At 42.8% G+C, this 15,215-nt stretch overlaps 1 protein-coding gene across 1 annotated transcript in view; it reads right to left on the bottom strand.

Annotated features, from left to right (window-relative positions):
- Positions 1–4,004, bottom strand: part of LOC147725852 (extracellular calcium-sensing receptor-like) — a 244,758-nt gene extending 240,754 nt beyond the window's left edge. The window contains exon 1 of the mRNA XM_086963375.1: positions 3,751–4,004. Coding sequence (XP_086819501.1) covers positions 3,751–4,004 — 254 coding nt within the window. The remainder of the gene's footprint in view (positions 1–3,750) is intronic.
- Positions 4,005–15,215: the final 11,211 nt, after the last annotated feature.

The following is a 15,215-nucleotide window of genomic DNA, read 5'->3' on the forward strand; positions in this document are numbered from 1 at the left end:
GAAGAAGCACACATGCCCACTATCTCTTATGAAGGCAGATTTAAATTGATACATTTGTACTTTTTTTGCATAGTGCTTATCTTACTCTTGGTAGGATCAATTGGTTCTATGCGGCTGCTGCTGCAGCATGTACAATATGTAGGGAGCTTGGAGTAGAAATGTTCCATATGGCATCGTCCTGCCCCTCTATTGTGGGTTACTGGGAGGAGGTGTGTTAATGATATTACACAATAGATGATCTTTGGGACCACAGCTTCTTAAAAAGTGAGATGAGCTGGTTAAATGGGTAGAGATTAAGAGTGCTGTATTGTTTCATGAATTGAAAAGAGTGCGGGCAACAATTGATGTGGCTGGAGCCTGTTAACAACTACGAGATAATCTTTGGTCTCTGGATGTTGCCTCGGATACTTCTGACAGCTCCCAGCTTTTGCCGGAGGATTCAGAGGGTGGAGGTATTTGATATTGCGGGGGGCTTTGGGTGGGATTTGAAACTACAGTGTAGATCTCAGCTTGACAGGGATATTATAGACCTCTGAAAAGAACAGTTTGGTAAGGGGTATCTAAAGGTGGGGGTGTTGTTTATTGTTGTTTGTTAGTAATATGTTATGCATTTGAGCTGCTTGACTTTAAAAGATGTGTACCTCTTTTGCTTTCTGTACTCTGTGCTACTATGTATAGATCTTTGTCTGTTGCTGATGTGCTATGTCCTGGTCACGTGTTGATGCATTCTACCACAGTGCATAGATCTTTGCCTGTCTCTGATATACTATGTCTGGCAGCTTACTGTTTTGTTTTTTGTTATTTAAAATCAATAACATTGTGTTTGAAATAAATAAATAATGCATTCAGAGTCGATTGCAAAAGGATGTGAGAATGTTGATAGAGCTTCATCTGTGACATCCAATGTCCCTCATATATCCTTCTTGATCCCCACAGTACCATGAAATACAATTCATAATAGGTCAACATGAAACCTTAAAGGAATATTTATAGAAAGAACTTTCACGCTAAGGTGACGCTTTTGTTGCTTCAACCATCAAATAATGTGTTTGTCCCCATAATTTCAGCCCACTAACAAAGCTGCATCTTTTCACAGACAAGGAAACTGGCCAATGACACGTACCCTTTCCACAGAGATATGCTTTGATAGGTGTGGTTTATAAAAAAGAAATCACACCTGCCAGGAAATCTCTCACCTGAAGAGGTGTGGCGCAGTGGCCAGGGCGACTGACTCTGGAACCCGGGGGCTCATGGTTGGATCCCTGGTGCCGGCAGAAGATCACCCCAGCACCATGTGACTCTGGGCAATAGCTTGCTTAATCTTCCCGACGGCCCCCAGTGCCTTGACACCTTCAGGTAATTGTTGCGCTTTACAAATACTGGACATTTACATATTGCAGAGCCCCTATTTGAACACCAAAATCAATGCATACATGTGTATTGGGATTTTGTATTAAAATAATATTTACTATATGATATTTTTCTTGAAATAATGTGAGAATTGTCTTTTTTCTTAACAACTAAGCAAACAAAATCAATTAATTAGTGAAAGCTTGATGCACCTCAATCACATTTCTTCATATCTTCATACGTCGCTGGTCTGAACACTACCTATATTATGATAAACTGACATATTGCTTCATTACTTTGAAATATGTTTATGATGAGTCATCTAAAGATATCACACATACTATTGGGGCATGGCACTAAATAACTATCTTTCAGCACCTCTCAAGCAATGAGAGCATCAGCCTCACCACACTCCATCACTCTTATCTTTTATACCTTTGCCAGATATTATGGACTGTGGAGCAATAGTTTGGTTGTTCATGTTCAGCTCCTTTACCTGCTAAACATTGTGGGTATACAGTGCATTTGTTCAGCTGCTGCTTTCATATCTCTCTAGTTCCTCTTACATGGAACCTGGTGAGGTTACCTGCGCTTCCAGACAAATCTCCAGACTCCATGAAGTGCAAAATCTTATGTGGAAGAAACAGTTCTCTGACTTGTTAATGTGAGCAGCAAAAATCTGTGACAATCTTCGGGGGTTGCGGAATGGTGGGCACATGATTGTATATACTATGGAGCTGCCTCAAATAAGTGTCTTCTGGGAGGGGGTGGAGGCTTCAATAGGGTAGGCCCAGGGGATATCTCTGAAACTGCAGCCTCGATTGGAGTTGCTGGGCATGTGCGCTCCATCAGATCTGTCATGATTCCAGAGGATTCTGATTACTTTAGGATGCATGGTGGCAAAACAAGATATTGCCCAAAAATGGGTTGGCAGGATTCCCCAGTATTAAGACTGGAAGGCATTCATGGCACATTGTAAGCTGATAAAAAGGGTGGTCTACAAAGGGTAGGGTTCTCAGCAGAAATTTGAGAACATTTTGGCTGTTGGTGCTCGGGGACCACTTAAGGGGATTTGACAAGGTGTCACTGTTGGAGTGTTCACTTTCCAGACACAGCAGGGAGAGTACGATAGAGCGAGTAGGTCCAGACTCGTCTTACGGATCGCACACATGGGTGATAGCTTAGTTTACTAAGAGCATTAGGAAACAGTTTGCTCACTGGTTGGCCCTTGACTGTTTTGCATGGGAGGTTGGGTAGTTTGATAAATGCTTGAGGTGCAAAGTAGTATGATGCTTGCATTTGTTTTTTTTTTGCTATGCATAAAATAATGAACAAATTGAAACAAAAAAATTATGTGACAACTAAGTACTTATACTTTTTTAAGCTTGGATGAAGTAAGAATCCCACAGTAGGAAAAGGCGGGCCCATGTACTGGCCCCTAACACTCTCGCTTACACTCCCAAGTATTCAATGGTCTAACAGTGATTTTGTATAATAAAATAGTCTGTTCTGTGGGCGGCATTATTTATCCACTTAAGAAAGCCAGAGCACACATCACACCAGCATAGTGCAGTAATTTGGAAAAGACAATAAAACTGCTTTTAAACATATTTTAACTCCTTCTTTATCAGATCAAGATTGTGTTGACTGAATGGAGATCTGATGGGTCTAACTTTTTGTTCTGGGCTTGAGACATTTTTTTAAACGAGTGAAGGTTGGTGAATCATGAAGATTGGGGAGATTACTGACCAGCCCACCATTCTGGACTATTGTTCATGTTCCCTGAGACCCCCTAGTGGTTTAAAAGCAGGGCTCCCTGCCTCTCAGAAGGGTTGATTGGCAGGTGTGATGGAAGGGTTTAGGCTGCAGCAGTCAGTCTACACTTGCATTTAGAGCATTGGTGATTAAAGGGGTCCAGGGTTCAATGTCTTCCTTATAGAGTCTATAGGGACCTTATCTGGGCATGGGTCGACCCAACAGGACTTTCTTTAATAGCCTCAGACACCTCACGGAGCTCAATCTGATGTCTAAGGGGAAGGCTGAGTGGCCTTCTGATGAATGTATGTACAATGTGGAAGAGAATCAGATTATGGCTTGTTTTGTGATGGTTAAAAAAGAGAATCAGGAGAGCCCGTTCAGGTGGCAGGAGTTTTTCTATCCATACAGCCCGCGCCTGGAACTCCCTCCCACTCTCACTACGCTCTGAACCAAATTTTCTCAGGTTCCGGAAACATCTGAAAACGTATCTATTTCCAGAATAATTTTTAGCTCTTTTCCGTTCTGTATAGGCAGCCTGCTCTAGGTCTCTATAAGCGCTGGGATGCCCCTGGGTAACCGTGCGCGGTACAAAATTTGTTAATAATAATGATAATAATAATAATAATAATAATAAAAACTTACTGTCCACACATCCATGGTTCCTTGAACGTTGTGTAATCCGCCTCGTCCATTAGGAAATCACGCATGAACACATGTACAATCCCTCCGAGCATGAAGTCCCCGTCCTTGTAGTATCTATCCTGAAGAGTGCCGTTCAGGGCGCAGCCGGATCTTTGCTTCACCGCCTCCCACAGTGAGCACTGAGGCACCAGTGACAGCAGCAGGAAACTCCGCCACAGAAGACTTGTAAAGCAGCTCACATCCGGGACTTGCATTGCTGCTAGTGGTGAAGGGAAGGGTGTGAATGATGTCCCAGCAGAAGCAGACTGATGCACCTGCAGAGTGCGTGGATCTGTGACCTCTGACGTGGATCTGTGACCTCTGACGTGGATCTGTGACCTCTGATGGTACCTCGATGCCTTCTTCTTCTGCTTCACCCTGAAAACTGAAACACCAAGATCCCTTCAATGAACAAAAATACAGCATCACATAGAGACGGCTCCTACTCTCACACAGTGATTCTGAAGGGTCACAGTGCAGCTGTCTGTCTCTGGCTTCAGCCAAGCTGTACCTCTGATGATAAGAGCCTCGAGGCGCTAGAAGAATAACCCTTGTCCTGGACTCTGTCTGGTGAAAAACTTGTTACTCACAGAATCATCCGGGTCGTGCCTCGGAAACTTGTCTCATCGCTTTGTACTATCTTACTTTTCCTTGTTCCTACATACATTCTCTGAAGCCCCCTATATTGATGGTCGCTCAACCTTTGCACAGTTCTAAGGGCAGCTTCCAATGGTGAAGTAAAACACAAGTAGACACTCAGCAAGATCCGTGTGAGTGACCCAGGCTGTCCTGTGGATCGAGTGAGTGCAGCCTCTCTTTACCTCCCCCCTCTGTGAGCCTCTCTCTGTCCTCACACTTGCCCAAGGCCCCATGTCTTCTCATAAGGTTAAAAAGAAACAAAAAACCTCTCCAAAACAATTTCTTATAATACTTTTCATTTTGTCCATGAAAAACATATTGTCCTAGACCAGACCAATGATTCTTAAAGTTTATTTATCAAAAATACAAAAATATATATACTATAATTCTTTCTATATATATATATTCTTTATACATCAAAACAAAAAAAGCAAATGCAAACATTAAAATATGTATGTGTATTTACTTGAAAGCACCCACAACAATACTGTAATTAAACCAATACATACAGAACACATGATATTACACAGTGCAAATAACAAAACTCACAGAAAAAAGTAAAGAACAAGTATTCATTGTGTAAGTGTATTTGAATTAATTAATATTACATTCCTCAGTAAGCCCATCTCTTCTCACCCCACCATCAATTTCTGATGGGTCTGCTGAAGCCTATGTGTGTATTTTGACCGATTTAGGGAGCTTATATTTCTTTTCAACCCGCTCCATTAATCCCTCAGATGACCATGTGCCGAGGGTCACACGTCAACGTGCACTTCATTTCAAAACCTGAACTAAAAAGTAAACTCTGGCATCATGACCATGGCCTCTGTCTCATAGTGAGTTTCACGAATAATACAGCAGCAGATAAAACATGAGAATCCTCGTGATTTAAACTATTTTAAAACATTCTTCATTTCCTTCTAATGGAAGCAGAGTTCTTCTTATCACTAACACAAGCCCAAGTAAACAAGCACAAGTAAATCACACAGGCTGAGCACTGCTGGCATACCTCGAGTCCGGCTTCACAGCATCAGCACTTCTGCTCTTGGACACATCTCCCTTCATGCAGCAGAAACAACACCTAAGAGTCTGTGAAATGGGGCAGCAGGAAAGACTGCACATGGGGCAGGTCATGCCCTCTTCTTATAGACAAGACCAGCTCCATGTGATGAAACATTGCATCAGGATTACAGACTTCTACTTCAACCTATAGATAGACTGCATGTCAGAGCACCAGATGGAATAAGAGCACAGCCGACTATTCCATTTTAATATTCCATTCTGAAGGGGATACTGAGTAAAAACATGTTTGTATCTTAAGGTTTACATCTCTGAGGTTTGCAAAAAAGAGCATATGGGTAAAAAAGAAATTGTGGAACTGTACAACCATCATCACCAATTTATGGAAGGACTATGGGCCTGATACATGAAGGGCAACTTACACTTTAGTGTAAGTTTACGATTGTTTGCTACTTATAAATATATTTTACGAGTAGCATCTTTACTACTTCCAAGTCTCTGCACATAAAAAAGATAAGACTGTGCTATCTATTATGTGCAGACGTTCTGCTGTCATAAAGATACTCTTTTTGAATAGCAAACAATCATAAACTTACACTAAAGTGCAAATTAACCTTTGTTGAATCAGGTTTTATGTTTTTAAACATTAACACACTGACAGGCACAACCATTACAAATATATATATACAAAGTAACCCTCTCTATACTCTGATACCCCTATTCTCTATCGCAATTACCTACATTAATCACAGTCTACATGCACGTTTGCTAAATTATATTTGTCACAACTCACTTCCTGCCTTACCTCATCACAATTCATTTAAATAATTCAGTCATTTAAACATGAAATCAACCATTGGGGTTGCCATGCCCATAGCGAAGAAAGGCGTAATGTGCATGGTGCATATCAACATGGAAAGGAGGTCCTCTGGAAGTCCTTACAGGGATGCTAAGAGGAGTCCCTTTAGACACTACCAAATGTCCCAAGACCTCAGGAAAAGCATTTGTTGGTAAATATTCACTCCAGCCCAGGCCAACAGCACAGTCAAGGCAAGGACAAAGTTAATAAGGTTCAGCTGAGCACCTCAGGAAATTCCTCTTGCAGCATGTTGTGGCCCTGTGGCTTATACCAGAGGTTAGCCAACTCGCCTAAAGTCCACTTCTTTGTTCTCCACTCAGTAAAAGTTAGAGGAGGCATAGCTATCCTCCTAGGTCCTAAACCACAGGTAACATCCAGCAGTGTTATGGGATGCCACATTTATGCCTAGTACTAGCTTATGGGTGTGGGTAACACCTGGTCATGCCCTAAACCAGTAGAGAAAAGTTACCAAGGGTAACCCTGCTTACCTTTCCAGCAGTTTGCAGCAGTTCCTCTGTGACCTAATGCAAACAATTTCACAGTGATATTCACTCAATAACTCCAAGATGATGAAACCCTTCTCCCCCTATGCACAGCCTTTGAGCCTACCCAAAAGTAAGGCTCAGGTGGTAAGAAGTCCCTTCCCCAGTGCTTTTGTCTATGGGTGACTTTTAACTTTCCATTTAATGCGTGCCTTTAAGAATACCATATACCATAGCCTTACAGCTCAGTTAAATATGTCAATGAGGAATAGGGCAATTTATAAAGGTTCTATAGGTCAGAGCAAATGTACTGGAACCAGGTTAGCATTGTCTAAGCACACACACTAAAAGAACAAGCAGCATCAGTCCACAACAAATTTTGGTGAAAAGAGACACTTTCTAAAAACCTCTAAAGAAAGTTGAGGAGCTTCTCTCCTGTAACTTAGAAATAGCCTCTGGAGATGTCTGTGGTTAGTTTGAACCAGGGACTCAGTCCCAAACAGGTTTAAAAAGATTTCATAAAACACAATGCAGCAAAACAACTTGCCGTGTTTAGCTGCATTTCATGATATAGCTCATTCCTCTCCTCTACCAGCATGGTACAGAATCTGCAGCCTAGCGACAATGCAGGCACCTTTGTGCCATGGAGAAAGGGTGCATGTATTAGAGGCAGGATTGTGGAGTAATGTCAAAAAGATTGCATTTCAGATGTATCATTCCCACCTCCCTGAGCCCTTCCCTCCTCCCAAGACCTACTTAATGGAGGCCGCAGGGTGACCGCATTGAGAAGGCCACTGAACTCACCCCCCCCCCACTGCTTCTCATTCTTTAGGTCTCCTGACTCTGCCACTCTTGCCCCTGCTGCTCTGCTCTGTGTTTATCATTAGCCCGGCAATTGCTGTTTCCGCTGTCTTTTTTTACTGCTTTAGCCTCTCATTTCCTCTCCCCACTGCTACTTGTTCTGCAGGTCTCCCAATTCTGTTACTTGTGCCCCTACGGGTCTGGATATATTAGCCCAGCAATCACAGTTTCTGTTGCCTTTTTTCACCGCCTTATACCACAGCTTTTGTTCACAGTGTTAGTCACTGTATTGCTGTATTAGTAAATACAGCTATCTCTCAACTTAAGCTTTTGTATTGCTTATTAGAATCTGCAGCCTTTTTTTCACTGCTTTAGCCTTTGTACTGCTGTATTAGTATATTGTCATCTCCTGCTGCTGCTACTGTTCTTATTAGTCACTTGTATCTGTTCCTTGTTTTTCCTGCTGCTAATCCTTTCACACCTATTGTTTGTTGCTCTGATCTCCCTGTGCACCTCCCTCCATCTAGGACCTATTAAATGGAGGCCAACCATAGCAATCACATGTGCGCCGGTCAGCGACTGGCCCATGCCCCAGTTTCTATCACAACAACTGCTGTAACACCTCTCTCCGCGCCATATTTTGACCTTTCACCTGCCCGCACTGCCTCTTCTTCTGCAACACCAGAGCACCCGCACACATCTAACTACCACCAACATGCCCACAGTGCCAACATTTCATGACCAAGGGCCACTCAAGGCCTCCTTCTCATCGCATGGTGGCTCTGTAAGCAATCTACCAAGATCTAGGACACCATCACTTCCCTCACCCCGATGTTGACTATATCACTGAGACCTGGCGCAGCCAAACCTCAGCTCCTGGCATTACTCAGTTACCTAAAGTAGCTACAAGGCAGTACACTGTGACTGCTCCAACAAGCACAGAGTCAGTGTGACCATCATCTACAAGGAAACCATCCCCTCTACCACCACCACTGACAACCTCACTACAACCAATAAACACCTCAACTTCTAATGCCATACTGTTGTAAATTGGCAGCAATGGGTTAGCATGTAGCTGAAGCCATCCTGTATGTAGAAGTTATCTTATCCGCTTTGTGAAAGCCATTTTGTATTTTTGGTAGCCATTTTTTTTGCCATGTGCTCTGTCTTACCTTTCTGTTAACTGCTCTTGTAATCTGCACAGAGACATACTATATTCAGCATCTTCCACTTTGCACATGCCCACAAGGGCCTAGCTAGTAGAATGCACCTGCTTCTCTAGTATTACTGTCAGGCTATTTTTGCTGCTGTATGGAGAAGTAACTCTCCTCCCACTTTGTTGAGCAAGTAGATCTTGTATGCCCAACTTAGTCATTTTGCATGCTTACATGAGCCGGGACTGCCCTTTGCATTTATGCTTACTATGCAACCCTAAGCATATATAAAGCCCCAGTTTTCTGTACTCCTTAGACTGCCTCATTCAGTTGCTAAGGCTTCTGTGTGATGTAGTCTCACTCATTTGAGGTTAATAAAGATGCTCTTTTATATTTCAGCTTCTTCTTTGTTGGTTTAAAAGGATCAGTGGGACCCCTAAGAAGGTTAATTGATTTCAACAAAATGGCGTTCCAACTGGACCTCTTTAGAGAAGTGGCTATCTGAGGGAGTGATCTTGTCAGAACATAGAAATCTACTGAGGAGGTCAAGACAGGATTCTACTAAGGAGGTCCTCTGTGACCTGAGATTCTGGGGATTCTCTGTCTCTGCAGCCCGGTATATTTCTGGTCTTCCCGATTTTGATCCTCCACATGATGTCACACCTGACTGAGAACCTTTTTGGCGTGAGTATTAAAAAAGAAAACGACCGTTAGGTCATTCAGAACTTGGCAGTTAGAATGTGGACAACCATTTGTTTGGTAAGAGTCGTTCTGTGGCTCTTGCTGTTGCTTTTGATGCCTTGGATTGGCAAGGTAGTTTAGTAACGCTTACTGTGGCTTTGGAATTTTGGAATTTGTGTTAGCCAACTTTAGATTTGTATGGGTTAGATATGCGAATTGCAATTTGTGTAGGCAGGTAAAGAGGAGATTTTTCTCTGTCTGATTTTGTTTGAACGGTGCAACGTACGAAGAGCACTTTAAGCACTACTTTGGGTATACTATTTGCATATTCTGCAATATTTTTGGCATGCGTGTTTCAAGCACACATCGAAGAATGTGTTGCTTTATGGAGGTACCATAGTGAGATCTGAATTAAATTAGCTGGCTCCCTTGAGGGAATAGCTAGGTAGGTTTAGGTATAAAACATATTTCTTCCTTGGTGATGCTGTCTCCCCAGGGAATTAAAATATGGACATAATATAAACAAGGATCCTTTGTTCTGCGCAATTTTATGAATGGAGATATGCAGAGCAATTTTTTTGGGTGTTCTGCCAGCCAAAGCTAGTGAAGTGATTGTATTTTGGCTTCTTGGAAATAAAACAGTTTGTTGGGTGTGGTTTTTTTTTGCAGTCTTTTGGAATATTATTGAGAAGCGCTTCTTGTAAATATGACTTACCACTAGTATTTACAAATGGTTTGGTTTAAGTACAGTCTGTGGGCTGTTTTTTTGTTTCTGTCCTAAGTGTTGATCAGTGGGTTAAATGTGTGTTTACATGTCTATGTGGTTTGTGATTTTACATTGCAACTTCTGTAAGTAAATAGAAATTGCGCTATTTATTAAATAATGGCTATTAAGCGCGCTGTATTATGTGTCCTGAGTAAGACCCCTTCTGTATATGTCTGAAATCAGCTCAATGCGTGTGTTTGTGGTTTTTCTTGTTGTCTTCATTCTGGTATGCAAAATGTCAATTAATTAATATTAAATACAAATTAAATTAACATCCAGAAATGAACTATATGATATGCTAACATATTTATATGTTACTATTTAATGTATAGAGTATGCAATTATGCACATGTACAAACTGCCAATACTTAAAAGATAAAATTAGAATTCACATTCAATAGGAATAAAAAGGCCTCAAAAACAATATTGTGTGTTTTGTAATAAATAAACAATTATTAAGCATTTTCCTTGGATACATTGTATTAGATATTAACAGGCAAACACTTCTTCTGAAGTACATTTTTGCTGAATTAAAACGCATATTATAGAACAGGCATTGAAAGGCCTCAGTTTTAAATAGACAGTCACCGTGCTTCCAATTCAACACTAAAAAAAGCTTAAGCAGCAGCTGTTGTTTTGATTGTAGGCCACGGAGATACAGGAATGTTCACTCAGCCAGGATTTTGTCAGTGAAACCCTTCATTTTAGACTGCTGTTTTTAAAACGTTACAAAAATCAGGTTCATTATTTTGTATAACAGGAAAACATTTCAAGTGAGGATTTCCTTTCTTAAAGCTTTTCTTATAAGCATTTTCTTGGTTCTGATATTAAATAATTGCCCTTTAAAAAAAGTGGCACAAAAATTTGTCAAGTTTCAAGTTAGGCTTCTGTGCTTAGGCTTGTGAATGAATGCGTCTAAATATGATAGGCAAGGGATGAAGCTTGCTTTTCCTATGTGGAATTAGCAAAATTATTGGTTTTATTAAAAAAATAAGTGCTTTTAAATTCGTTCTTTAATATTTATAACGCTTAATACTCATACAGTGACCTCCTAGCATTAAAATTAAATTTAAGTTGTGTTGACCGCATAATGAGGACATTTGCATATGAAATATCACTCTGTGCAGGCGTAAAAAACTCATTTTTAAAGGGTAAGTAAACTATATTTCTAATTTTTCATTTCTGGGTTATCTAAAGAACATTCTGCTAATGAATATTATGCAAAACAATTATAGGATATTTAATTTTAAGTGCCCCAAATATCAAAGATGAAATTTAGTAAAAAGCACTATTTAAACAGCATTTTTTTCATTTAGTGTAGCTTTTAAAGTGCCTTTGGCTTCAGTAAATGCATACATTTAGGTATACAACAAATAGCTCTCCTTTATATTGCTGCAAAAGTATATTGCACACTGCTTACAATTGAAAATATGTATAAAAATCCAGCAGATGTAATTAAACTGACAAACAGGGGAATGGGTCAGCTTTCTGTTTTCAGCCTGACCTTGAATAGGGAAAGCTGCCTGGAATACTTTGCACACAGAATAGAACAGCTCGGAAGAGTTAAAAGTCATTTCTATATTTAGAAGCATGGCACGGCTCCCAGAGAAAAGTTTCCTTTGACATTTTGGTTTGGGTATTCATATTTTGTTACCTCCTCAAAAGTGCTATGTACCTCCTATAACTTTGTTTATGGCCAGTTGCTACACACAGGGGTTGATAGTGTTGACAGAAGTGAAACCTGTTCCAGACTTCCTACTGTCATCCCTCTCTTTTTCTACATCTATATTTTGTGTTTTTTTCTACTTTTAGTTACTTTAAAGCTACTTATTTAAACTTTTTTCTCTTCTTTACTTGTTCCCTATTCTTTCCTATTTTTTTTCCAACTGTCCAGGACCATGACAAAGGGAGCTGTGAAGAGCAAGGGGAAGGGTCCTGCACCCCATACCCGACTCCCATGCGGGCGCTTAAGGGGGGAAGCAGTAATAGCTCAGGAGATTTTCAGTGCGGTGGAGGTGGCCCCACTGTTTTTCTCCGTTCTGCGCCACCTCCCAAAAACCATTGCGGCAGGCGGCAGGTTTGGTGAGGGTACGGGCTCCGGGAGTGTTGCCAGCTATGTGGGAAGGTGTGCTGGGCCATGTATTGTGAGTCTGGGGTCCGGCGCACCTACAGCCAGGCGAAGCAAAGGTGGTCCGACGTCCTGGACAGGGAACACGACCTGCTAGGCGTCCAGATCCCTGGGCTTGGTGAGTAGTAGTAGCTATTTAATCACTACTCTTTTTTCTCCTGCTCTATGTTATCATATTGCAAATGTTTGTTTTTTCCGAAGAGCAAGAATGCTTCCCATTACATTGCAGGTAAAGTATATTTCAAAAGCTTCTGTGATTGCAGGTGCTCGCCTGCTCACTGGCTTCTTCTAAACCCCCCAGCCCAATCCTCAAACCCCGACCAAGCCGCCACCAACCTCACCCTATGGCTATCCAACAGCGCCGACATCCTAGCACCACTGAAAAAACGACAAATCAAACTTGGCAGCAAGAAGGCCTCCTGGTTCAACGGTGATCTTAAGAAATCCAAGAAACTCTGCCGCTCTCTAGAGAAGGCCTGGAAAAAAGACCCAACCACCAGCACCAAGGACGCCTTCAAAAACGCCACCCGCATACACCACCAACTGATCCGAAAGGCCAAGAAAACCGCCTTTATGGACCGACTAGATAGCAACGCCCACAACAGCAAGGAACTTTTCAACATCGTCAAGGAATTCACCAATCCCACGGCCAACTCCAACGACATCACCCCCTCTCAAGCCCTCTGCGACTCCCTAGCCTCATTCTTCCACAACAAAATTGCAGACATCCACAACAGCTTCGACAACCAACCCGGAGACCAACCCACCCAACCATCTGCTGGACCTTCACCACCCTTGAACATCCTTAATGACTGGAACCCAATCTCCACTGAGGACACCATCCGCCTGATGAACTCCATCCACTCAGGATCCCCCACAGACCCATGCCCTCACCACATCTTCAACAAAGCAGACTCCATCATAGCACCGCACCTCCGAGACGTCATCAACTGCTCCCTCAACTCCGCCACCTTCCCGGAAAGCTGGAAACACGCTGAACTCAGCGCCCTTCTGAAAAAACCCACAGCGGACCCCACCGAACTCAAAAACTACCGTCCCATCTCGCTCCTTCCATTCCCGGCCAAAGTCATCGAGAAAGCTGTCAACAACCAGCTCGCCGCCTTCCTCGAAGCCAACAATTCCCTCGACTCCTCACAGTCCGGCTTCCGAGCAAAACACAGCACGGAGACCGCCCTCATCGCAGCAACAGACGACATTCGAACTCTACTGGACAATGGAGACACAGTCGCCCTCATCCTCCTCGACCTCTCCGCAGCCTTCGACACAGTCTGTCACAGCACCCTTCTACAGCGCCTCAGAAACATTGGAATCCAAGGAAAAGCACTAGAATGGATCACCTCGTTCCTCACCGGAAGAACCCAGAGAGTCCGCCTTCCACCATTCAAGTCAGAGGCCACTGAAGTCATCTGCGGCGTGCCACAAGGATCTTCACTCAGCCCCACCCTTTTCAACGTATACATGAGCCCCCTCACGGCCATCGCACGCCAACACAACCTCAACATCATCTCCTACACGGATGACACTCAACTGATCCTATCACTCACCAATGACCCCAGCACCGCCAAAACTAACCTACACGAAGGAATGAAAGAAGTAGCCGAATGGATGAAACACAGCCGTCTGAAACAGAACTCAGATAAAACAGAAGTCCTTATCTTAGGTACCTCCCCCTCTGCATGGGACGACTCTTGGTGGCCAGAAGCCCTTGGAAAAGCACCCATCCCGACAGACCATGCACGGAACTTGGGCGTCATCCTGGATTCCTCACTTTCGATGAACAGACAAGTCAACGCCGTCTCTTCATCCTGCTTCAACATCCTTCGCATGCTCAAAAAAACATTTCGTTGGATCCCCACCGAAACTAGGAAAACGGTCACCCACGCCCTGGTCACGAGCCGACTGGACTATGGAAACACCCTCTACGCCGGTACTACCGCTAAACTCCAGAAAAAACTCCAACGAATCCAAAACGCCTCAGCCAGGCTCATATTAGACATCCCGCGTAAAGAACATATCTCTGGTCACCTGAAAAACCTCTACTGGCTTCCCGTCAATAAGAAAATCACTTTCCGGCTCCTAACCCACGCACACAAAGCACTCTACGAAATCGGACCGGAATGCCTCAACACACGACTGTCCTTCTACTCCCCCCCCCCCCGCCAGCTACGATCATCCAACCAAGCCCTTGCCACTGTACCTCGCATCAACAAAACCACCATGGGAGGTAGATCCTTCTCCTACCTGGCAGCTAAAACCTGGAACTGACTTCCCACTTACCTTCGCCTTACTCAGAACCACCTAGCATTCAGAAAGCAACTTAAAACGTGGATATTTGACAAGTAATTCCCCACCCCTCCTCAAGCGCCTTGAGACCCTCTGGGTATGTAGCGCGCTATATAAATTCTTTGACTTGACTTGACTTGACTATGCTTACTTGTTTTCAATTTTGTGTTCATTTGTCCTGGGTGATGATTATATATCAGTGTACTTTACAGAACTGCGTAATGCTAGACATTAGGGACTCAAGTCCAGTCCTTCCTTTGTACTCCTGCCACTAAGAAGAAACAGTGGTGGTGATCATGACAGACTGTGTCTGTCACTTCGCGTGCTGCGGAGTGCTGCCTGCCAGTCCTAGTAGAACCTTTTTGTATTTGGTTTAGTGAGTAACACACTGTCGACAAATCCAGCCATCTCCTAGTAGACCGCATCAGATAGGTCAATATATTTAGTGCCATTGTTGTCTATTTCCCCAAAATCATTAGTTATTGTTATGTTTTTTTTAATGTTTGATGAACAATCATCCCTGTTTGTGTCTTTCTTTCATGTTGTACATCAGCTTCCCCCAGGGTCAAGGGGACACAGGAGGAGGTAGCGG

Source organism: Lissotriton vulgaris, chromosome 3_1 (genome assembly GCF_964263255.1).
Source record: "Lissotriton vulgaris chromosome 3_1, aLisVul1.2, whole genome shotgun sequence".
NCBI lineage: Eukaryota > Metazoa > Chordata > Amphibia > Caudata > Salamandridae > Lissotriton > Lissotriton vulgaris.